The 22243-nt window shown below is 47.4% G+C and overlaps 2 protein-coding genes across 4 annotated transcripts; one reads left to right on the forward strand and one right to left on the reverse strand.

The window, feature by feature from the left end:
* Nucleotides 1–336: 336 nt before the first annotated feature.
* actn3b (actinin alpha 3b) lies at nt 337–16405 on the forward strand. 3 transcript variants are annotated; one of them, XM_057028544.1, is made up of 23 exons: nt 1477–1493; nt 1571–1686; nt 2096–2267; nt 9607–9721; nt 9814–9933; nt 10146–10232; nt 10509–10596; nt 10765–10843; nt 11115–11196; nt 11455–11540; nt 11681–11773; nt 12082–12312; nt 12491–12638; nt 12969–13119; nt 13512–13620; nt 13707–13847; nt 13932–14114; nt 14189–14323; nt 14400–14579; nt 14657–14803; nt 14875–14940; nt 15020–15178; nt 15293–16405. In XM_057028544.1, the coding sequence occupies exons 4-23, from the start codon at nt 9697–9699 to the stop codon at nt 15449–15451; spliced, it is 2469 nt and encodes an 822-aa protein (XP_056884524.1). In that variant the 5' UTR covers nt 1477–1493; nt 1571–1686; nt 2096–2267; nt 9607–9696; the 3' UTR covers nt 15452–16405. The 3 variants fall into 3 exon arrangements, with proteins under 3 accessions (XP_056884522.1, XP_056884523.1, XP_056884524.1); XM_057028543.1 differs by lacking the exon at nt 1571–1686 and having other exon boundaries at nt 1357–1493; XM_057028542.1 differs by lacking the exons at nt 1477–1493; nt 1571–1686; nt 2096–2267 and adding an exon at nt 337–709.
* On the reverse strand, nt 11901–22089 carry prkd4 (protein kinase D4). The gene is given in 21 exon segments (XM_057028545.1): nt 11901–12337; nt 16453–16638; nt 16730–16815; nt 17054–17321; nt 17400–17498; nt 17642–17803; nt 17869–17975; nt 18070–18142; nt 18266–18291; nt 18369–18579; nt 18656–18733; nt 19712–19847; nt 20002–20161; nt 20244–20348; nt 20450–20645; nt 20728–20882; nt 20951–21052; nt 21055–21081; nt 21144–21282; nt 21721–21874; nt 22041–22089. Coding segments are annotated over 19 exon segments (2436 nt in total). The 5' UTR covers nt 21868–21874; nt 22041–22089; the 3' UTR covers nt 11901–12337; nt 16453–16479.
* Nucleotides 22090–22243: the final 154 nt, after the last annotated feature.

Genomic DNA, 22243 nt, shown 5'->3' on the forward strand with positions numbered 1-22243 from the left:
ATATGGCAAATAAATTCAGTTCAGCCAGGGATAAATGTGTATTTTTAATCAACCGAATAATATGACATTCAGTTTTTGGATCCGGTCTTCAGGGAGAGCTAGGGTAAATACAGAGGGCTGGCTTTGCCATTAAGGGTCACTAATAGCAACAGGTGCATTGCACAGGCCATAAAAACCTCTGTGGAGCGAGGGGGGGTGACTGACACCCCTGGCCACCAGTCACAAGCGCTGCATCCCTGCCAGAGAGATACTACCCCGCCTTTTGAGCCTTTTTAGGGTCCGAACCTGATCCCCCTGCGGTCGCATCCCGTACATATTGGGGTGCGGTCACGTGTGCCACTTTTGACCAGGAAAGGAGCACCGGCCAGCAGGGTCTTCTGGTAGTGGCAGCGCCATCTCCGCACAGTCACCTCGCACCAGTGGAGTGCTCTCTGCAACTCTTAACTGTCTTCCCCCGACAGCAAGACCCCTCACGGAGGTTCTTGTCCTCACACGGCTTCGTCATATCTAAAACTTATTCGTTTTTCTTACTGAAAGTTGAAGGGGACGCGAAGGCCCTGATAAAGGTGGAACGATGACAGCTGTCGAAACCCAAATTACGTACAGCAACTCCTACACGATTCAGCATGAAGAAGCTTACATGATCCAAGAGGACGACTGGGACAGGGACCTGCTGTTGGATCCAGCCTGGGAGAAGCAGCAGAGGAAGGTACGTTTAAAATTGGATTACGCTTGTGCCGGCATGCGTAATTACGCAAAGATTGGCCCGTGCGCTCAAGCACCAAATCGAAGCGGTTTACGGTTTTATATCGTATATTTGTTGGATGTGGGATCAGCTGTACTACACATGAAGTCTGAAACAGTGCTATGTATGAAATCTGGCAACTGCGCCTTATCTTTCCTCACTCCTGACACTTCAGTCGCGATGGAAGCTGTGTGAGCAGATATTTTAGTCCGCGGAAACTTTCTCCGTGTTGTCTTTCAGTTACCCCCCGATTGCCTTGCGTCGAGTGTCTAAATATAATACCCCCTCATTCACTGGTGTTGAATCATAACTGAACAAATGTGTGTCTGTCAAACAGCCTAAATCGTGTTAAAACACCAAAAAACCAAACAAACACAAACTGGTCAAAATGGTTTGAGAAATGAACGGCGTCATTCCAGTGTCATAATAACACGAGGATTCGAGTATCTCAAATTTCCATTAGTATTGAATAAATTCAAATTTAAGTGTACATGCAAATCAAAAGTTTGTCAGATATCTTACACACACGCAAAATTAAAATTTAAAAAAAACCAAAACGCTATCTTGGTTTAAAAGAACCAAAAATAGACTAGTCAAAACAGACCGCATGACGCATTCAAGTAAAAACCACGCGAGGGGGTCTGTGGTCACCTGAGGGACCAGCTGACCTCCTGAACCACCGAAGAAGACGGGCAGGACAGGTGCGCTGCTGCTTCAATATTGGGACAAAAAAAGGCACAAGAGCAATGTAATTTTATTACCATCTTCACCAATAATATTATTGCAACTACAAAACTTTTACTCTTGTTACTGTGTCGCGCTCAGGTTACAAATGTATATACCAGCCTTGCCAAGTAGATTCCAGTTGTTGCTGCGTCACGGCCGCCATCTTTGATGAGCCCAGCTTTTACAACACTCGCGGCCCTTGCGGCTTAAAATAGGTCGGTTCAATATGTAAATTTTCCTTTAAGGTGTTATTAAGTTACGCTTCGAAGTTAGGTTGTCTTTTATTAAAGGTCTTCCAGAGTTTGAGACCTACCATTATTCTGGAAAGTGGTTTGAAGCTCAGCATTTAAAATGGCTATTTTCGTAAGCTTTTTAAAGAAATGAATTTCCATTTTAAATGGATATTTCAAACATTTTTTGTTTAGTTTTTTTTGTATTCTTTACACAGCAGTATGTTCCTCTTTTATCTAAATTACTAATAACTTAAGTGCATCGGTCAGTTCTTTGAGAGAAGTGGTGGTGGTGTACTAATGATCCGATGTCTTCTTGTATTTTTGTGCAATTGTTGCCAAATTGTAATGTCCCTATTAAGAGTAATCTAATCACTTCACACCTGATCTGCAGAATTTTGGAGCACCAAACCTTCAAGCAGCTGAAACGAGTTACTTTGCAGTCAATCTGCAAAGTTTTTATTTCTTTTGGCGCACAATGTCTTCTGCATAGACAGACTGAGGGACCACAACAGATGGCTACATAGAGAGGGAGAGATGGCAAGGCTGGTAGATATACACCCCGGGTGAGTTTCACAGACCTACAAATAAACATCTTCCTAAAAATACTTTTCAGCTTGCCCAGCTTCAGCGTTCTTCCTTGACTTCCTTGCCTTCTTTTCTAGCTTTCTGTCAGTCTTTTTCCCCCCCACAATTGAGTGAGACACGACTACTTTATCACTTATTTTTTGACAAAAATGCTACCATTTCTTTATTTTCCCTTGGCACACAGTGTATCCTTCCTGCCTTTTACAAATGCTAAGCGCTTTTTGTCACCTGCATCTCCGAAACGTTTTGATGTAAAGTGATATTGTAGATCCCGAAACACCTCGCGCATCCAAAACAAGCCCCTCTTTAGTCTTCAGCCTCTCGGGGGAGCAGGTCACCGTACTCCCTTGCTCTTCTCGGTATGCAAAATCTAGCTTAACCAGCTGATATCAGCCCATAAATATAGCCGGTGCATCATTTTGCAATGTGATGAATAGGAAAGGAAATCCTTGCACCTGTTCAGACTTCTAGCCTTAAAATTTATGTGGAAAATGCTGCTCATCACTCCAGGGGAGTGACGTGTTGCAGCCCAGTGATGCGTAAACTGATACAAGACCTTTTGAAGAAAATATCTGTGTGACCGGACCATTAAAATTGATTTAGATCTTAAATGATGTTCATGTATGTTTGCGGAAGGAGTTATTTGATTAAATGGGGGGTTGTTATTAATCACAAAAGCTGGAGTAGGATATGGAAGGATTCTCGACGCTGGCTGTGATACTAGGTGTAAGGGGAAGCAAAAAAATGCTAGTTGGGAATAGAGGAAAATGTTTGTATGAATCGACTTTCAAGGAAATGAATTACACCCGCGGACCGAAAAAGGTTTCCATCTTTGTCACATAGTGCCAACCTCCACCTGTGAACCGAATGAATGAAACTAGCTGTTTAACGAAGTAAATATCCATAAAGCAGAGTTATCAAAGACACTGGTACTGCTGAACCACTAGCTCAAAGTGGCAATTGTGAACTATCAGCATTGACAGTGATGCTAAATGTGTCCTAAATGCATTTGGATACTGACTTATTAATCTTTTAATATACTTCAAAATTTGATTTCCAACAATTCTTGACTATTTCCAACCGCTGCATTTTCTATTCCACCGGGTATAGAATGAAGAGTCCGAAGGACCGATCATTACTGCATTCAGGTGTTATGCAGTTATGTTCAGTAACGTGATATTTCTCCACTCATCCTAATGTAATGCTCGTCTCCACGGCCGTTGAGAGATTCTAGGGTGGGCTGTGATCAAATCTATTCTTGTCTAATCTCGTCTTGCACTTCGGATCGTTGCGGCAGCCACATGGGGTCAGTGATCTCACCGATTACCTGATGTTCAGCCAGACAATGCTGACAAAGGCCAATGAACGCTTCGTTTTGTTTTTACAGTAAAACGCTGGGACGTGGAAGGGTCAGCGACGTGATGGGATATGAAACGCTTTTATATGCGATGGTTCGACTTCGACTTTACATTTCCTGATGTCCTAAACTCTTAAAAACGTGTTAACTTAAAGTTTTATCATGGTTGAAAAATCTAAGCTAGTAAAGGAGGTAGATCGTGCAACATTTTTGGGACAGTAATGGCTCACGCAGAGTCGTCTAAAATGAGGGGGGAAAGGAAATAAAATTCCACATAATATTAACTATATGTAAGAGAGTTTCTGTGTGTTAGACACCCAATATGCGCCTTCCTCATAATTTAAACATTAAAGAAAAAGGCTTGAGGGCAAGAATATAATTATTGTAATTCCTTTCCTGCTGTCCAGCATTTCCAAGACTTATAAAAACCTACACTAATTAATAAGTGTGTTTAAAAAAAAAAAAAAAAAAAAAAAAGAATACATTCAGTTCACTTTGGACTTTTAATAACATTATTCCATGCAAATGAGCAAAATAAAATAATAATGGCAGTAAGTGAGCTGCTGCTGTTGTGTGATACATGGAGAGAGAAGGTTTGGGTGTTTGAGGGTTGCACGTAAGTGGAGAGGTGCGAGAACTTGCAGCCAGATCAAATAGCAGTTGCTATTCCAGAAGCCGTGTCCATGTAGGGAGGCTTCTATAAACTGCTTTAGCTCAGGAACCTTGGGAGTAAGATGGCTCCAGGAGCATATGTTTGACTTTTTCTTAGGCTGCACTCTGCGTTTATGTGGAGCTTTTTGGGTGGAACGTCTTGTTCAGGCCAAAGCAGAGGAGACATCAAGTGGGGGAAATTGGAAATGAAAAAGGATGAAATGTTGGGCTGCGGGAGAAGCCATCTTGATCCGGGTTGAGCAGTTCATCAGGTTTGGCAATAGAATAAAAGCTTTATTTTAGAAAATCACATGGAAGGCCGTTACTTCCACTCTAGTTGCATATAATGCAGGTGTCTGCTCATAGAGGCTCACGCTGCAGCCCTTCCATTTTTAGAGGTCGTAATTGGTCCGGCTCCACGTCGGCAGTGAAAATAGAGGGTCGTGTTAATGAGGAGGCAGCGAGCCACAGGCTGTAATGTCTGACCTCGGAGGGGAGCAACACAAAGGAAACGCTGCCGGACACCTACAAAATGTCCCAGCGGTGTCAGACTGCTGTCCTCCATCTAGTATTGACCAGCCGATTTCTTCTAATGAGAGAAACTGAAGAGCGAAACACGTCTGCCGTGAGCTTCATTATGACGGCAGGCCGCCGCCGCTGGCATCTGTAGTGTGAAACAGGAAGTTGGTGAAGTTGTGTGTGTCTTCCTCAAGACAGCAGCCTCATAAATCTTCCACAGCCACTTAAAACGAGTTGTATCGGTCATGTCGGTCTCCACAGGGCAGAGCTCATTAAATGACAAAAGAGCGCGCGTCTCACCATCAACTTCCACGTCCACACACTTTCCCTGCAATCAATCACTGCCAGTTCATCTGACCGCTGGAACGAGGAGGGAGCCGTCGTCGTATTAAACTGAGCAGCGGCTCGTAAAGGTGCCGTGTGGGTGGGCTTGTTTTCAGAACTTCGCTGGTTATTTTTATGCTCTGTGGGGATTTTCTGCAACTTCTTTCCGGGTCTGCTGTTGCTATCAGAGGGGGGGGGGATGTAACTAATGTGATCTTTAAAAATGGCCGCCATTGCATTGTTGCCTGTGCGTGCACACGCAGAGGGAGCTCATCTTGGAGGTTCCGGCTGTCTGGCAGCAACGGTCTGGACCCTCGTGGCGGTTGACAACTGCAAAGGCAGAATGGAAGGACGTGATGTTCGCCGCGCCGAGCCCAAGCAATTACTGTGACAGCACAGATGGATGGCGGTGTCGGAACACCTGATTGCCTGAACCAGGTTGCCGTCGTTCAGCCGCAGACGGGAAACAAACGACGGGTCCAGGTTGCAGATGTTGCACAGGCTCATCTGTTTCCCAGCGAGTGGAGTTCGTCCTTCCATGCACATTAGAACAGGAGATGTCCTCACAGAGCTCTAAATTATTAGCTGTTTGTATGTGGCTGTTAACGAGCTGGTGGGGCCGTTCATCACCTGCTTCACTTGTTCTGTCGTCACTTGAAATCCCTCATTGTCTGCAGTATATCTCAATGACATCACACACACACACACACACACACACACACACACACCCTTGCTTTAGAAGAGGCTTGTTAGGCCTTTTATCCTCAGACACGACTCCACCGGTTTGGGTCGGGACCCTGTGCTGCAGGCCAACAGCGGTGGCTCCTGTTGTCAGCGGGCCCTCGGGGTCATTAACCTTTTAATCCGTCACAGAGAAGTGGTGGAAGCGCAGAGATAAACTGATACGAAGAGTGATCCATTGGCACCTGCTGCCATTGGAATTGAAAATGAAACGGGGCCATTTCACCACCAGAGTTTAGAGAGATGCCTTTGGTCAAGCAATGTCTTAAGATAAGGAACCACTTTGTTGTCCTTCCTGATGTCTGGACATTTACAGAGTATTTTGTCTTTATAGGAGATGAATTGACTGTTGCAAGGGATGTATTGTCATGTCAAGGCACTGAGATGGCTTCTGGTCTAAAATTGAGACATTTCGGGGGGGATTACGGTCGAGTCCGGGGAGCAGGAAAGTCCAGGCTGCCCCTATTGGAGAGCCGGAGAGCGTCATTGTCCAAAGTTGTCCCCCATGGCCCCCAAGTTCAGGATTCCAGGTCTGTTTTGGGAGCGGGAGTATTTAAAGTGTACAGTGGGATGGGGGAGCGGGAGTTGCTAAGCAGCACCTGTTGTGTTTTGTTAGGCTGCTCACAGTGATTGTGTCACAGTTACCTGTGCGAGCGCAGCGGACGGACTCCGCACAGCTGTTAGAGACGAGCTGTTAACCTTTTTCTGCCATGTGAGTGAGGGTCGCTTACTGTTGCATCATGTGACTTAAATGTAACTGATTTAATGTATGTGTTGGGATGTTTTACCTGCAGTTACTCTGCTCGCTTAATGGTCAAAGGTGAGGTCTTAATTGCTGCCAGAGGTGACGGGAGTGATGTGTGTCCACTGGCTTTTTCGTCTGGGTGATGTTAAACGTCAGGGTCCAGACTAATGTTTGTTTTTAAATCCCTGCCGTCTTTATTGATGATCTTGGCATTGTGCTGCATTCCTGTTGACGTCTCATGCTTTATTCCCATCAGTATTTGTTTTTGTTGCTGATGGAAGGGGCCATTCAGAAACGCAAACTCAGCAGTTTTGCTCCATCCTGAAGGATGAGCAGTTCATTCTCCTTTGCTCTTTCCTCCTGACGGATGGATGGTGACTGTGATATTTCTTGCACTGTTTGCTTTGCTCAGTAAATAATATCTTACGGAGTGACTGCAGACCAGCTGAACGGAACGGTTATATAAGGGGGGTAGGAAAGAAATGATTGATATTAATTTTATTTAGCTGATGTGTTTTTTTCCATTTGAAAATATGTAATGCACATAGGGACCCTATAAACAGCATTGCACAGTGTGCGTCTGTTATTGACACCCTGTGCGTGTGTGTGAGTGTGGCACAAAACCTCTGAACAGGTGTGTGACAAAGGTAGCAGATGCCTATTTTTACAGCTGCCGGGTGACGTAAATGCTGGTGTTATATTAAGAAAATGTATATACAATGCATACAGCATTCTATACTGTCATCAGAGGTGACAGGCTGGATTTTCTGCCATTTAGGGAGTCCTGGTGGATTTTTCTTTTCTTTTTCTTTTACAGAAGCCCTATATGGTAATGAGATGCATAATAGCATTTCTTTTTATATCAAAGAATGGCTAAGGCCACCGGCGTGAAGAGCACCTTGACACGGAAGGTTTAACCTCCATGATGGGTCAGTACGCAGGTTCCCCCCCGGGCGTGCGTGTCTCTCCGGAGGGCAGGGGGCTGCATATCTTTAATGTAGCAGCCAGGCTGCAGCGAGGTCACACTCTGCTCGGCGCTATGGGGCAGCTAACGCGGTAAAATCCCAGGTGAGACGACGGCAATAATCATAGATTAACTACATGGTTTAAAGATCTTCGGGGATGTTGTGAAGCCGTGACGGCATGTTGTTGTCGTCATGTTGTGTTCTATGAATATATGGAAAGTCTTGTGTCCTGCCTCCCCTCCGAGGAACGCTACAGAAACTACAGGCTGCGCTGCGGCCGTGCCAGCTCTTTAACTGATTAACTGATCATATTAAGAGCTCGAACCCTTTTCAAATAGGAAGAGGGGGGGGTGTATGTGGGGTCAGCAGTCCCAGTTTCCCCTTGGGGGGGCATAGTTATGACAGGCATTCAGCTGGGTTACTGTGACCTCATTTTACAAGGACCTGTGTTGGCCAGGCCAGGATGACAGGTGTGGATAGATGGAGGTGGGGACGCTGCCAGGATGGAGGGTGACTTCATGCTGGTGCTGTCTGTGGACCACCACAGGCATTAAAATAAATCCAGGGGATGAGATAATAGCCCATTACGTGCTTTAAATTGAAATAACAACTTGTAGCAGGTAGAGTAATTGTTTTTTGTTTTTGCTTTTTTTCTCCAATCCTCTGGTGCTTTATTAAATGTTAAAGCGTTTAATTCGTCATCGTGTAGGCTTTAATAGGTCAAGTAGATCCTTCATTTTAATTACTGCCAGCTTAGTTGCTAACAGCTCTGCTTTGATGTTTGGATCCAGCCTTCTCCTCTTTCCCACACTTTCTCCAGTTATTATTTCATATCGCTCCGTATCCTTCCACCCGTTCATTCCTCGTTCTCATCTCTCCCTCCATCTTGGACTATTACAGGTCACCTCAGGAATCCTGCCCGCTCAGCTGTCCAGTGGTGTCCCATAGCGAACAGAATTAGAACAACCCCCGCCACCCACCCCCCCCTCTTTATCCTTCTTGTCTTCTATCGAACTTAGCCCCCTCCCTCCTTCAGTCCTCCACCTTCCCTTCCGTGCTCCGCACACCTTCCCCGTCCTCTCCGGTTCGGCCCGGTGGCCCTCTTGCGCTCAAATAGGAGACTTTCCAAATTTGGTCATGCATGGCAAAGGGGAGCCGCACCTGCTGGGACCCTGGCTGCTCGGGCCCCCAGCCTCTCCTCCTCTGACAGGCCCTTACATCTGAATTCCACTCTGCCTGGGGATGAAACCCTTTTATACGCTGTGTAAAAATGTAAACTGTGTGTTTTATCCCACTCTTTTCATCCCCTGCTCACTTGCTCTGCACTCACTCCACCTACGCCGTTATCTGTAGTTAGTATTCAGCTTGCGTACTTGTTCTGCTTCTCCACCCACACATCATCTCAGCCCCAGCAAAGGGTCGCCTCTGCAGCGGCGGCAGAGTGCACGCTCATGAAAACGAACACATACCGTATCTTCATTTGCAGCTAAACACCAGGGAAGCCTCTCAAACGCCACTCACTGACTGATCAAATGGCTTCCACTGGCGCAAATCGTGCTCCCCTCAGTGCGAACAGCCATTGCCATTAGGCAGCTTCCCAGACAGGCACTCAGGAGGCGAGTGCCTTTTCCATCAGTGTCTGCATTCGGGCCTTTTATGCGTTGACTCTCAGCTAAAACATGGGCTTGAATTGTTGAAAGATACAGCAGCTGCTTTTACAAAATGTAGAGCACGACATTGAATTAGGGTCAAAGACTTTGTGGCAGTTAAGCTTTTTGCTTAGTACTAAATGAATTATTGTGCCAGTGAAGTGAAGATGGGATGTAAGAGCAGATGAATAAGTTATATAACTGGGCACAGCTTCATACCTGCCCTGTATTAAGAAGCTGTTTATTTAAGAGTATCTGGAAAATAACCTCCAGCAGAACTGGATAGTAGTGACCTTGAAACAAATGTGTTCACGTGCTTGCGTCCCTTCTGTGAAGGGCTTCTGAAACCTGTCGTTTTTCTTCCAGACCTTCACAGCCTGGTGTAACTCCCACTTGAGGAAAGCTGGGACGCAGATTGAAAACATTGAAGAGGATTTCCGAAATGGCCTCAAACTCATGCTGCTGCTGGAGGTCATCTCAGGTGGAACATTTGTTCTTGTAACGCCGTCGACACGGATGGTTTGTCTGTTGTTTTTGTTTTCAGCCATTTCAGCAACTCTGCTCCCACCTTAGGTGAACGACTTCCCAAACCCGACAAAGGCAAGATGCGTTTCCACAAGATCGCCAACGTGAACAAAGCCCTGGATTTCATCTGCAGCAAGGGAGTCAAACTGGTGTCCATCGGTGCTGAGGGTGAGACTTGACCTTCTGTTCCAACCGTTATTCACTGTTTCCTCTTTTTTGGGCTGTTTCCTGTGTTGCTGAAACCTGAACATGCTCTAAATGCTGTTAATGACAAGATTGTGGGGCTCACACCCAGGATATTTTGGCTTGCTTATTTTATATAGGGGTGATTATCGTTGCATTATTAACCATGTGTGATGTGTTTTTGTGTGCGCAAACAGAAATTGTTGATGGTAATGTGAAGATGACTCTTGGCATGATTTGGACCATCATTCTCCGCTTTGCCATCCAGGACATCTCTGTGGAAGGTGTGGTAATGTTTTTGGTTTTTTTTACCCACTTTGAATTCCATTTATACCTTTTTAGTTGAAGAAAAGTAAAATAATTAATTACAAAATGATTTTTTACACTTTAATATGACCATAGTCTTCACAAGCTTATTTACTGATGGGAAATTCTGTTTTCATATCATCATTTATGTGCAATACATATACATTCTTTTGTTTTGGGGGGGAAAAACCCCTGAATGTAATGAATGTCTGAAGCTTCATCTTGCTTCTGTTCACCATCTCACTGTGTTTCAGAGACCTCTGCTAAGGAGGGTCTGTTGCTGTGGTGTCAGAGGAAGACTGCCCCCTACAGGAACGTGAATGTGCAGAACTTCCACATCAGGTGAGGATTTATTTCCCCAAGACATCTTTTTTTTTTCTTCCTTAATTTTTCAAAACAATTACGATTCACCACCCTTCCATAACTGTAGTCTTCTCACACCTCTTTCCTCTTCCACAACCTTCCTTCCTCCATCTCTTTGGTGCTTCCCTTTGTTCTTCTGTGGCTCAGCTGGAAGGACGGCCTGGCTCTGTGTGCTCTCATCCACAGACACAGACCTGACCTGATTGACTACTCCAAACTGAGAAAGGTGCTCAGCCCTTTCCTCTATTGTCTTCATTTCCTTCCTGTTTATTTTTTCTCTTTGTAATGGATCGTTTGTCTTGCAGTACACACGTTTATGCTGCTCAAAATTTGCACACATCAACGTTCCTGTTTTTAGAACAGTTGATATTTTTTTTGATCACCAAATACAGAACTACTTTTCTCCAATGATCATTTCCGGTCTCAAAGTTTGTGAAAGGAACAAACGTGGCCTCTCTCTAATCCCGGTGACTCTACAGTAACGTGTCTCTCTGTAGGACGACCCCATCGGTAACCTGAACACTGCCTTTGAAGTGGCTGAAAAGTTCCTGGACATCCCTAAGATGCTCGACGCTGAAGGTGAAACAACACCGTCCTGAACACAACATGCATATGCAAACATAAGAACAAAACCTCCACAGCCCAAAACCTCCATATGTGATGACAGATGGTACAAGGATAAAACGCTCTTCTAAAACATTTGCATTGTAAATGACTTAAAAGCATCTGTTGTGTATGAAAAGCTCCTAAAAGAATCTCCTAAATTATAATGACATGGAGGGAATTATTACTGTAAATAAAAGATGACTGTTCTAACATATTAAATGTTTCCTTTAGATATTGTGAACACACCCAAACCTGATGAGAAGGCCATCATGACCTACGTGTCATGCTTCTATCACGCCTTTGCTGGTGCTGAACAGGTGAGATTTGAAATGTCCCTGTCATAACTTTGAAGTTAAGGTTGAACGCTTAATGTTGAGGCTTTATTAATAATCAATTAGAAAATGCAAATAAATATGACATGTAAATGTGTGAAAAGTGTGTCCTGGTCCTCTTTTAGGCTGAGACAGCTGCCAACCGTATCTGCAAAGTGCTGGCCGTCAACCAGGAGAATGAGAAATTGATGGAGGAGTACGAGAAGCTGGCCAGTGAGGTGAGAAACGGCTGCAACCAAATACTCCAACATGTTGCTCTTTTCAGGGTTGTTAGTGACCTTAAAATTCATAGTCGATTAAAAGGTAAAGAGACGCTAACTGAAGACAGCTGAGGAAAAATCAAGCTTTCTGCCTCTGAGCGCACAGAAGTGGCCCAGCTTATCATATTTAATTTGACTTCTGGGGGTCAGAACAATAATCACATGTAATTTTGCACTGAAGATGACAACAGAGCCAAGTTACAGAAGAGTGGAGCTGGGAGAAAAAGAAATGACATTGGTTAAACTTCAAAATATTCCCTGTGCAGCTGCTGGAGTGGATCCGCCGCACCATCCCCTGGCTGGAGAACCGCGTGTCGGAGCAGACCATGCGCGCCATGCAGCAGAAACTGGAGGATTTCCGCGACTACCGCCGCGTCCACAAGCCACCACGCGTGCAGGAGAAATGCCAGCTGGAGATCAACTTCAACACCCTGCAGACTAAGCTGAGGCTGAGCAACAGGCCTGCATTCATGCCCTCCGAGGGCAAGATGGTGTCTGTGAGTATGTCGTAGCCCTTCGTTGCTGCAGAGGAACAAGAGAGTTTTAGGAATTAGGGGGAAAAAACTTGTTTCAAAACATCAAAATGACCCCTAAACAGCTACAGTTATATGTTAATGTCATACCCATCCCTGTAAACGGGAGAGAAAAGTTAAGTTTCTGCTCTATTTCCCCCAGGATATTGCCAATGCCTGGAAGGGTTTGGAGCAGGTGGAGAAAGGATATGAAGAGTGGCTGCTGACTGAGATCCGCCGCCTGGAAAGAGTAGATCACCTGGCTGAGAAGTTTAAGCAGAAATGTTCCATGCATGAGGCCTGGACTGCAGGTACGGGGCGACAAGTTTAAACTAAATTTTAGAAAAAAAGAAGAAAAAAAACCCCAAAACCCTCGGTATGCAAATATTTTCTGATCCTGCATATGCATGAATGAGGGTCAGCTAGATCAAATGTTTAGCATTCTGCAGACCAAAGCTGAAAGATTCTGTGTGACAAGGGCAGAAACTGTGAATAACAATTGGATTAAGAGAAATCCTAAAATAAAAGTACCTTTAAAATTCAGTGGTGTCAGGAAAGGTCTAACCGCTGTAGAAGCCAGAAACGACGTGAGCGCTGTGGCTGAGAACAGGGAATCGATCACTAACACACCTGCCTTTCAGGTAAGGAGGACCTGCTCTCCCAGAAGGACTATGAGACGGCCTCTCTCATGGAGATCAGAGCCCTGATGAGGAAACATGAGGCGTTCGAGAGTGACCTCGCTGCCCACCAGGACAGGGTGGAGCAGATCGCTGCCATTGCACAGGAGCTGAAGTAAGACTCCGCCAATAGAAGCATTTGTTATTGAACTGCAAACTTTAGAAACCATAGAGGAGGATTGGTTGGCTGTTTTTTGCCGATTGGTGATATCGGCACAACAGAAGCGTGAACGGATGAAAAAGATGAAACAATCCTCATCAAAGAGCAGAAATGTCTGATCTCGCCTTCTCTGTATTCATCGCCACTCCACTGGGCTCCCACCCTGCCACAGACAGATGGTCCCTTTGATGCTATATTCAATTTAATAAGAAATGAATGAAAATGTATACGTGCGGCACATCATTTCTTTAATCACTTAAAAGCAGAATGAGCTTAGATGACCTCGGCGGGAAGAGGTGAATAAAAATGATTAATTACTCTGCACTTGGTGATACTCCTGTCTGCAGTGAGCTCGACTACCATGACGCCGCCTCTGTCAACGCCCGCTGCCAGGGCATCTGTGACCAGTGGGACAACCTGGGTACCCTCACCCAGAAGAGGAGAGACGCCCTGGAGGCACGACCTTTTCACAGAGGAATCCACTTAAAAACACACACACACACTATAGCCGCATCAGTAAAAATCCCTCGTTTTGTTTTTAGCGTGTGGAAAAGCTGTGGGAGACCATTGATCAGCTGTATTTGGAGTTTGCCAAGAGGGCTGCTCCCTTCAACAACTGGATGGATGGAGCCATGGAGGACCTGCAGGACATGTTTATCGTCCACAGCATTGAGGAGATTCAGGTAAAGCAAAAGGGAAGCTCCCCAGGACAGCTGTTGGGGGAATTAGATCCCTCTTTAAAACACAGCCTCTTTGTTTTCATCCAGAGCCTGATCACCGCTCACGACCAGTTCAAGGCCACTCTGCCGGAGGCCGACAAGGAGCGCATGGCCACGCTGGGCATCCACAACGAGATCCTGAAGATTGCTCAGACTTACGGCATCAAGCTCTCAGGAATCAACCCTTACACCACCATCACCTCCCAGGACATCACGACTAAGTGGGACACTGTAGGTCAACTTACTCAGGGCACTTCTCCGAGGACGCTAGCCTCTGGTGACGGCTCTTTGATTTCCACCTGTAGGTGAAGCACCTTGTGCCCCTCAGAGACCAAATGCTCCAGGAGGAGGTGGCCAGACAGCAGGCCAATGAGAGGCTGAGGCGCCAGTTTGCCGCACAGGCCAACATCATCGGACCCTGGATCCAGACTAAGATGGAGGTACGCGACTATAACGCCACTCCAGCTTTTCCCTGTAAACAGCTCCCCTGAGCAGTCTGCGCGTGTGCTCCTGCAGGAGATTAGCCATGTGTCTGTGGACATCTCCGGATCCCTGGAGGAACAGATGAACAGCCTGAAGCAGTACGAGCAAAACATCATCAACTACAAGTCCAACATCGACAAGCTGGAGGGAGACCACCAGCTCAGCCAGGAGTCCCTCATCTTTGACAACAAGCACACCAACTACAGCATGGAGGTAAAGCGCCATAAAGAACCACACGCTCCAGCCTGAGGTCTTAGAACTCACCACCTTCTTCCTCCCCACCACTGTAGCACATCCGCGTGGGCTGGGAGCAACTGCTCACCACCATCGCCAGAACCATCAACGAGGTGGAGAACCAGATCCTGACCCGTGACGCAAAGGGCATCAGCCAGGAGCAGCTCAACGAGTTCAGGGCTTCCTTCAACCACTTCGACAGGGTACGGCTTGAACAGATCTAGGCAGGGGCTGAGAACATGAACCCAACTTTAACCACGTCTGTCTTCTGCAGAAGAGGAACGGCATGATGGACCCAGACGACTTCCGCGCCTGCCTGATCTCCATGGGTTACGATTTGGTCAGTGCGCCGCCTCTTCCTCTTTCGTTCATTACACAAGTGGAAATGGAGGCTAAAGGTTGTTCTGCTCAACTAACAGGGCGAGGTGGAGTTTGCCCGCATCATGACCCTGGTGGACGCCAACAACACAGGCGTGGTGACCTTCCAGGCCTTCATCGACTTCATGACGCGCGAGACCGCCGAGACCGACACTGCAGAACAAGTCATGGCCTCCTTCAGGATTCTGGCCTCAGACAAGGTGAGACCGGTGTAACTCTCTGAAGCCAGCCAGGCCTGGCCTGTTTTAAAGATCCACGATGGTCACGCATCAAACAAATCTCCCTGGTTAATCTGCCTCCCGTCTCCCCCCCAGAACTACATCACAGTGGACGAGCTGCGCAGAGAGCTGCCCCCAGAGCAGGCCGAGTACTGCATCAGCCGCATGACCAGGTACATCGGGGCCGACGGGCCATCTGGTGCCCTGGACTACATCTCCTTCTCAAGTGCCCTCTATGGAGAGAGCGACTTATAAACCAACGCTGCTCCTCTCCTCCTCCTCCTCCTCCTTCCCGGCTCCTTTCTGTTTCTTCTCTATGGAGAAAACCTTTTAAACCCTTTCCACTCTCCCACGTTCTTTGTTTCTCCCTTTCCCCTAAAATCTGCTCCTCCTCTCATCCTGCAGAACAGAACAGGGTGAGAGTAGAAGACTGTTCAGACTGATCAGCTTGTCCCTCTGTTGTCGTTGAAAGAAACAAATGGGCCAGGTTACGTTATATTAAAACACCCGTTTAAAATGGAGGGTAATTGAAGAAAAGGTGATAAAAATGGTTGATCAGTCGGCTTGGTTGGTTGTGTATTTGTGCAGTTGCATGCTATTGTGCTATGTTGAAGTTCCTTACTCCAATCAGACGTTAACAGTGATCAGAGTGAAGCCAGTCAGGTGCTAACATCACTTCTAGAACAACCAAAACAGCAACACTGTGAAACCCCCTCAACATGTTGCCCAAAACTCTTAAAAGCCTTAAGCTCAGGAAGAAATGGAGGGCGGGCGGGAGCACATTAATTATGCGGCACTGGATCATTAGCTGGCACGTAGGCAGAACGAGCAAGAGCAAAGCACTATGGGTAAATACAGACAAAAAGAGCGCCATGTTTGATTTTTAAGACGGAAAGACGGAACTGTTGTGGCACGAGGGGCCCCACGCAGAGCGAGACAACAGGGCTTCAGGGAAGTATAAGATGATTCTGTACGTGGGACCATCGTGGGCTTGTGTCAGCGAGAGGAGGGCAGGTAACATTTTGGTCCCGTCGGCAGGGCAGCCATGATCAGTGCAAGACGACTCCTCCCTGTGCACAATATTCTTAGATTCCATCTGTGCTCCATTCTCCTCCTCCTACATCCAGTCTGTCTATCACTGATGCCATTGCAAATCAATCGTATATTTTAAAAAAAAAACACTACTTGGAATAAAAAAGGAAAATGATATTCAGCTCTGGTGTGTGTTTGTGTGCGGTGTACATGTGGGTAGTCACCAGGTGAACACTGACCTTCCGACCAGGTCACATGTCGCACTCCTCGTCCCCACAGAGGTGCGTCGGGATGCTCAGACCTTTCTCCTTCGCGTAGCAAATCCAGCGTTCGTCATCCCCCAAATGTGTCAGATACCTGCAGCCAACGCTGTGCTCGAACTCCCTGAGGTCGCACCAAAGTTGGAAATTCTACAGGAGGGAAAATGCAATGTGAGGGAAATCTACTGCATTTTCTAGTAAAAGCCTTTTCTTCAGGCTAGAGTGGAGTGTGAGAGCTCACCTGCAGCCAGGGGTGCCCCAGCGCTTTGCCCACACTGAACCTCCGCCTGACGGACACCTGCAGCAGATTGTTGATGAGGCTGATGCCTGGACAGGAACAGATGCGTTATTATAGCCGTTATTAAAATGTTCCCAGTCCTCTGCTGCCACCCACTGGCCAAGAGGAGAACCGCCTTCTGAAGCATTGCAGAGCAAAACTGCGAGAAGCGGAATAAAACCAGCGAGGCTGGTGCGCAATTTCAGTAAAATAGTCCCTCTGATCGCTCTAATGACACTCTTCCAAATAAGAAATGTTACCATTTTAACATTATTAAATTTTCCTCACCCTCCAATGAGACGGTGGCCCACGTTTGTTGAGGGTACATGAACGTTGCGTTGGTGATCTGCTGCTGGATGTCCTCTTCCTCGTTGAAGGGAAACGTGCCGCTCAGACTCACGTACGTGATGACGCCCACCGACCACATGTCCAGCGAGCGGTTGTAGCCGCTGCTGTTGATCACCTCCGGCGCCAGGTAGGCGGGCGTGCCCACCACCGAGCGACGGAAAGACTTCTCGCCGATAATGCGGGCAAAACCGAAATCACAGAGCTTCACCTGCCACAGAGGGGGCGGTCAGTGACCTGCTGGGGGCCGGCGCCTGAACGTTCCGTCGTTATAAAAAAAGAAACCAACCTGGGGGAAAGGGTCTGCTGAGGCCAGCAACACGTTCTCAGGTTTCAGGTCACAGTGGGCGATGTGTTTCCAGTGCAGATACCGCAGCGCCTCCAGAATCTACGGTGACAAAACTTGTCTAAGTCGAGCCTTCAAAAATGCCCAAATCCATCGATTCTCATAGCTGCAGCTGTTCTTATAGTGGAACATTTGAAAAGAACCCTTTTAAAGTGAATAAAAGGTTCGAAACTCTACAAATTAACCTGTGTGATCAGGAAGCGCGTGATGCGTTCAGGGAGCCTCCCCAGCTCGCTGGACAGGATCATGTCCAGCATGTCTCCGTGCAGCTTCTCCATGGCGACGAAGATGTGCTCCGGCGTCTCGAACACCCCCTCCACCACGATCACAGCAGGGTGGGAGAGACCCTGGAAACAAAGGCGTTAGGCCCGAAACAGTCCTGCTGGCGCCGGAAGAGACGACGCGCCGTCACCTGCAAGATGGTCGCCTCGTTCCTCAGCTGCCTCTCGTGTTTGCTGGGAAATCGGGTCTTATCAATAACTTTGATGGCGACCAATCGGCCCGACTTCCTGTGAGTACCTGCAGCGAACATGAAATACACTCAGGCTTTATTCAAGACTGTAGGAAAACCAAAACGTGCTCCAACGGCAGCAGAAGGTGGACATAAACACACCTTTGTAGACGACTCCAAACTGCCCAGAACCCAAAACCTCATCTGTGAAGATCTGATAAATAGAGCTGATGTCCTGCAGTACAGACGTCACACACACACACACACACACACACACACACACACACACACACACACAGACATGAAAACGTCCTAACAAGACTCGGCTTCGCTGCAGCTGTTTGAAGGGGAATCTTACCGTGCTGCCTCTGCGGGCGTCTTCACCTGCAACCACAAGACAGTCAAAACTTCCGACGTTCTGTTTTCAGTCCTATCAGGATCAGGATTTGCTGCTCGCTCACCATGGATCTCCTCCCTGTTTCTGCTCTCCTCGATGGGCATCAGAGCCTGGCGGATGGCGTCCGCCCAGGCCTCCCCATCCTCTTCGGCCCCCACGTAGTACACCAGCGAGGCTGTCGCCACCTCGAAGGAGTGGGCGCCATCGCCTGGCAATGGGGGCGTGGAGAGCTGGGTGGGGCCTCGAACATCCAGCACCTGAGACAGGGTGATCTCCTGGAGGAGGAGAGTGGTATTACACCAAATATAGTCCATATTTTACCACATACCTTCACACAGGTGCCTTTGCAACCTTGTAGTATTTGGTGCTGCTCTCATTCTGGAACAAAGTGATGTTTTTCCAGTCCAAGATCCAGTAATGACGTTTTCTCTAGCAAATAATGCACAGAAAATGGATTTACTCCCCGCACTCAATAAATGTAAAGTTTACAATAATTAAAGAGGCGAGCCGCACACTAAATGTAAAGTTTACAACAATTAAAGAGGCGAGCCACACACTAAATGTAAAGTTTACAACAATTAAAGAGGTGAGCCACACACTAAATGTAAAGTTTACAACAATTAAAGAGGCGAGCCACACACTAAATGTAAAGTTTACAACAATTAAAGAGGCGAGCCACACACTAAATGTAAAGTTTACAACGATTAAAGAGGCGAGCCGCACACTAAATGTACAGTTTACAACAATTCAAGAGGCGAGCCAAACACTAAATGTACAGTTTACAACGATTAAAGAGGCGAGCCACACACTAAATGTAAAGTTTACAACAATCAAAGAGGCGAGCCACACACTAAATGTAAAGTTTACAACAATCAAAGAGGCGAGCCAAACACTAAATGTACAGTTTACAACGATTAAAGAGGCGAGCCAAACACTAAATGTACAGTTTACAACGATTAAAGAGGCGAGCCGCACACTAAATGTACAGTTTACAACAACGATTAAAGAGGCGATCCAAACACTAAATGTACAGTTTACAACGATTCAAGAGGCGAGCCACACACTAAATGTAAAGTTTACAATAATTAAAGAGGCGAGCCACACACTAAATATACAGTTTACAACGATTCAAGAGGCGAGCCACACACTAAATGTAAAGTTTACAATAATTAAAGAGGCGAGCCACACACTAAATGTAAAGTTTACAACAATTAAAGAGGCGAGCCACACACTAAATGTAAAGTTTACAACAATTAAAGAGGCGAGCCACACACTAAATGTAAAGTTTACAATAATTAAAGAGGCCAGCCACACACTAAATGTAAAGTTTACAACAATTAAAGAGGCGAGCCACACACTAAATGTAAAGTTTACAATAATTAAAGAGGCGAGCTGCGTGTGTCTCACCAGTGAGTCAACGTTGGTGTGATGCAGCAGCCAGCCTTCTCTTAGGATGCCATGGCTGTGCCTCTTGGTGTGATGCACCGTCTGAACCAGTCTCATTAGTGGGATGTAGGTGCTGAAACACGGGCCGAGGGAGGCGCTAAAGATTGAGGAACGAGTGATACCAATTAACACCACTGGGTGGCAGTCTAGCCAAGTATTTCCTGTGTATAAATTAAAGACACGTGACGACGGCTTGAGGTCACCTGCACACATTTACAATATGATGTCACCGTATCAAACTATCCTCTGACCTTGTCGTCTCATGCGTTTGCTCTGAGTCACTGTTGTCGGCAGTCGAATCTCCATCCAGGGACATCTCATCCCCGGAGATATCTAGGTCCGTCATGCTGGTGAGCTCCAATTCGTTGTCCCCTGGCTCTGGAGAGGAGCCAGGAGCCACCGCTGGGGATTCTAGGAAAAATGACATATGCAAGAGTCAGACCTGCGAGGGGTGGATGTCGGCGCACTATATAACCATTGTTGGGAAGCCAACCGGGTCGTTGGGGAGCTCCTGCTCCTCCGTTGATGCCTCTTTTGTCTCCTGGACAGTCTCTGGGGACCAGGACCTCACAGCGCTGGTGACAGTTAAACCCACAATCTAGAAAAGGCAAACGCACATCAGCAGATGCTTTTAATTGCAGAGGTTTCTGGTAGTTTATGCTAAGCTAACATCTTTAAACTAAGGCCACCACCCCTCACCTGAGCACTGCAGCCCCTGTCTGAAGAGGCCTCGCAGGAGCTTGCGGCAGTACTGGCACACGGTGGGTTTGGTGTAGCTGTGGATGTGGAAGGTGTGGGGGACCTGTGGCCTGCATCTGTCCCCGTACCCGACACCCAGCCAGGCCGGGGGTTCAGCCCAGGATGGCGGCCTGGAGGACGGCTTAGACATGCTGATCTGGTGGTGGAAAGCCCGCAAAAGTGTGTTTACGTTAAGGGTTAAAATCGATGTGACGATACGGGGGGGGGGGGTTTCTCACCTCCTCCAGGCTGCCGCTGGCCTGATTGGACAGGGAGTGCGTCCGGGGTCGTTGGGGAGGGAACAGGGAGAGGCTGGTGCTGACCTGACGTCGGGTGCGGCTGCAGGTGTTGGCCAGCCGGTAGGCGCAGCGCTTGTGGAAGTCTAACCCGCAACCTGGGAGACATATTTACTTCAAGGCATTCTTTTTTTAAAATCCAGAGATCTGTAGTTCCCCAGCATACCGTCACACTTCAACCCCTGACGAACGAGGCCCCACAGCATCTCCCCGCAGTAGTGGCAGAAGGTGGGCATCCGGTAGGAGTAAACCACCAGGGAGTGCGGCCGATCCTCACCTCGGTGGCCGTCGTCGACCCTGGAGTGGATCCGAATGAGCTGGCGCCTTCAAACTTGAGATTCAGAAAGGATCCCACCTACCTGCGACGACCACCTCGATGAGGTCGCCGTCCTGCAGCTGGGAGCCCTCCCTCAGCCGGAGCAGCAGCTGCTCCGAGGTGGGCTGATGTCTGAACAGCAGGATCTTCTCCCCCGGCCCCACCAGGCTGCAGTCTGGGGCCTGGACACAAGTTGGTATCAAAGGGAGCGAAATGTCACGCGCAGACGTGCGGTTTATTGCAAACTAAAAATAATCTGAGCCGACACACGGCCTTTCAGTTACTTTCCACCTGCAGCCCATAAGTTTCAGAGTGAAAAGGTCTCTGTGCGCGTGTGCGTGCACGTGTGGTCGGAAAGTATAGCTGCAGCCTTGACCACAGCCTCAGTAACACGAGCATGAACACTGGAGTCAGCTGCAGGTTTTAATGCGCCATCAGCTCACTCGCTCATCAGCAGCTGAGTCCCATGCTCTTTAATGGCCCCATTCGTCTCGTTTCCATAGCAACGTGCAATCGTAGAAGACCCGTTTTGCACACATTTGCATTTTTTAAATATGTTTATTTCCATAGCCAGGGGTGGGATTAAACCGTCTGAACCCGTTTGTCCGCCCCAACGCTACCTTACGCTCGATGATCTCTGCCGCCAGCCTCTTGGCGTGGCTGTAGCTCAGATTACCGGCGGGGACCCGCACCTCCTCCCTGATCAGGCCCAGCTGGAACTGGACCTGGACCGGCCCTGCAGGGCTGACGGGAGCAGCGGCGGACATGGAGACCCTGCGGCAATCATCATTTTTCCAGATTATTTCAAGCAGGTGCACACAAATTTGTTGAGAAATGAAACATTTGGGGGCAAAAATCTCCACTAGATGTTATTTAAAACAGATTAAAGCCATTTCAATGTCACATTAGGAAATAAGTCACGATTCGAAGCTAAACTCACTTTGTTCGTGCTCCGGTCTTTGCCCTTGGCTGCAGAGGCGCTTCTGAACCATCGGACACTTACAAGAACGCTGGTCGTCTGGTTTCCTTTGTGGGTGTCGCTGTGACAGGAAGTTCAGACACGAACCTCGGAGCGTGCAATTCATGCCTTCAGCTCTTTCACACACACACACACACACACACACACACGGCCAAAGATGACAA

Source organism: Takifugu flavidus, chromosome 3 (genome assembly GCF_003711565.1).
Source record: "Takifugu flavidus isolate HTHZ2018 chromosome 3, ASM371156v2, whole genome shotgun sequence".
NCBI classification, from domain to species: Eukaryota; Metazoa; Chordata; class Actinopteri; order Tetraodontiformes; family Tetraodontidae; genus Takifugu; species Takifugu flavidus.

What these genes read in the sequence shown, in the direction of transcription:
- actn3b (XM_057028542.1), top strand. Translation starts at nt 575, where the DNA reads ATGACAGCTGTCGAAACCCAAATTACGTACAGCAACTCCTACACGATT. An exon ending in ACGAGAAGCTGGCCAGTGAG is followed by an intron (nt 11,774 to 12,081) that starts GTGAGAAACGGC and finishes TTCCCTGTGCAG; the next exon opens with CTGCTGGAGTGGATCCGCCG. An exon ending in CCTTCAACCACTTCGACAGG is followed by an intron (nt 14,804 to 14,874) that starts GTACGGCTTGAA and finishes TGTCTTCTGCAG; the next exon opens with AAGAGGAACGGCATGATGGA.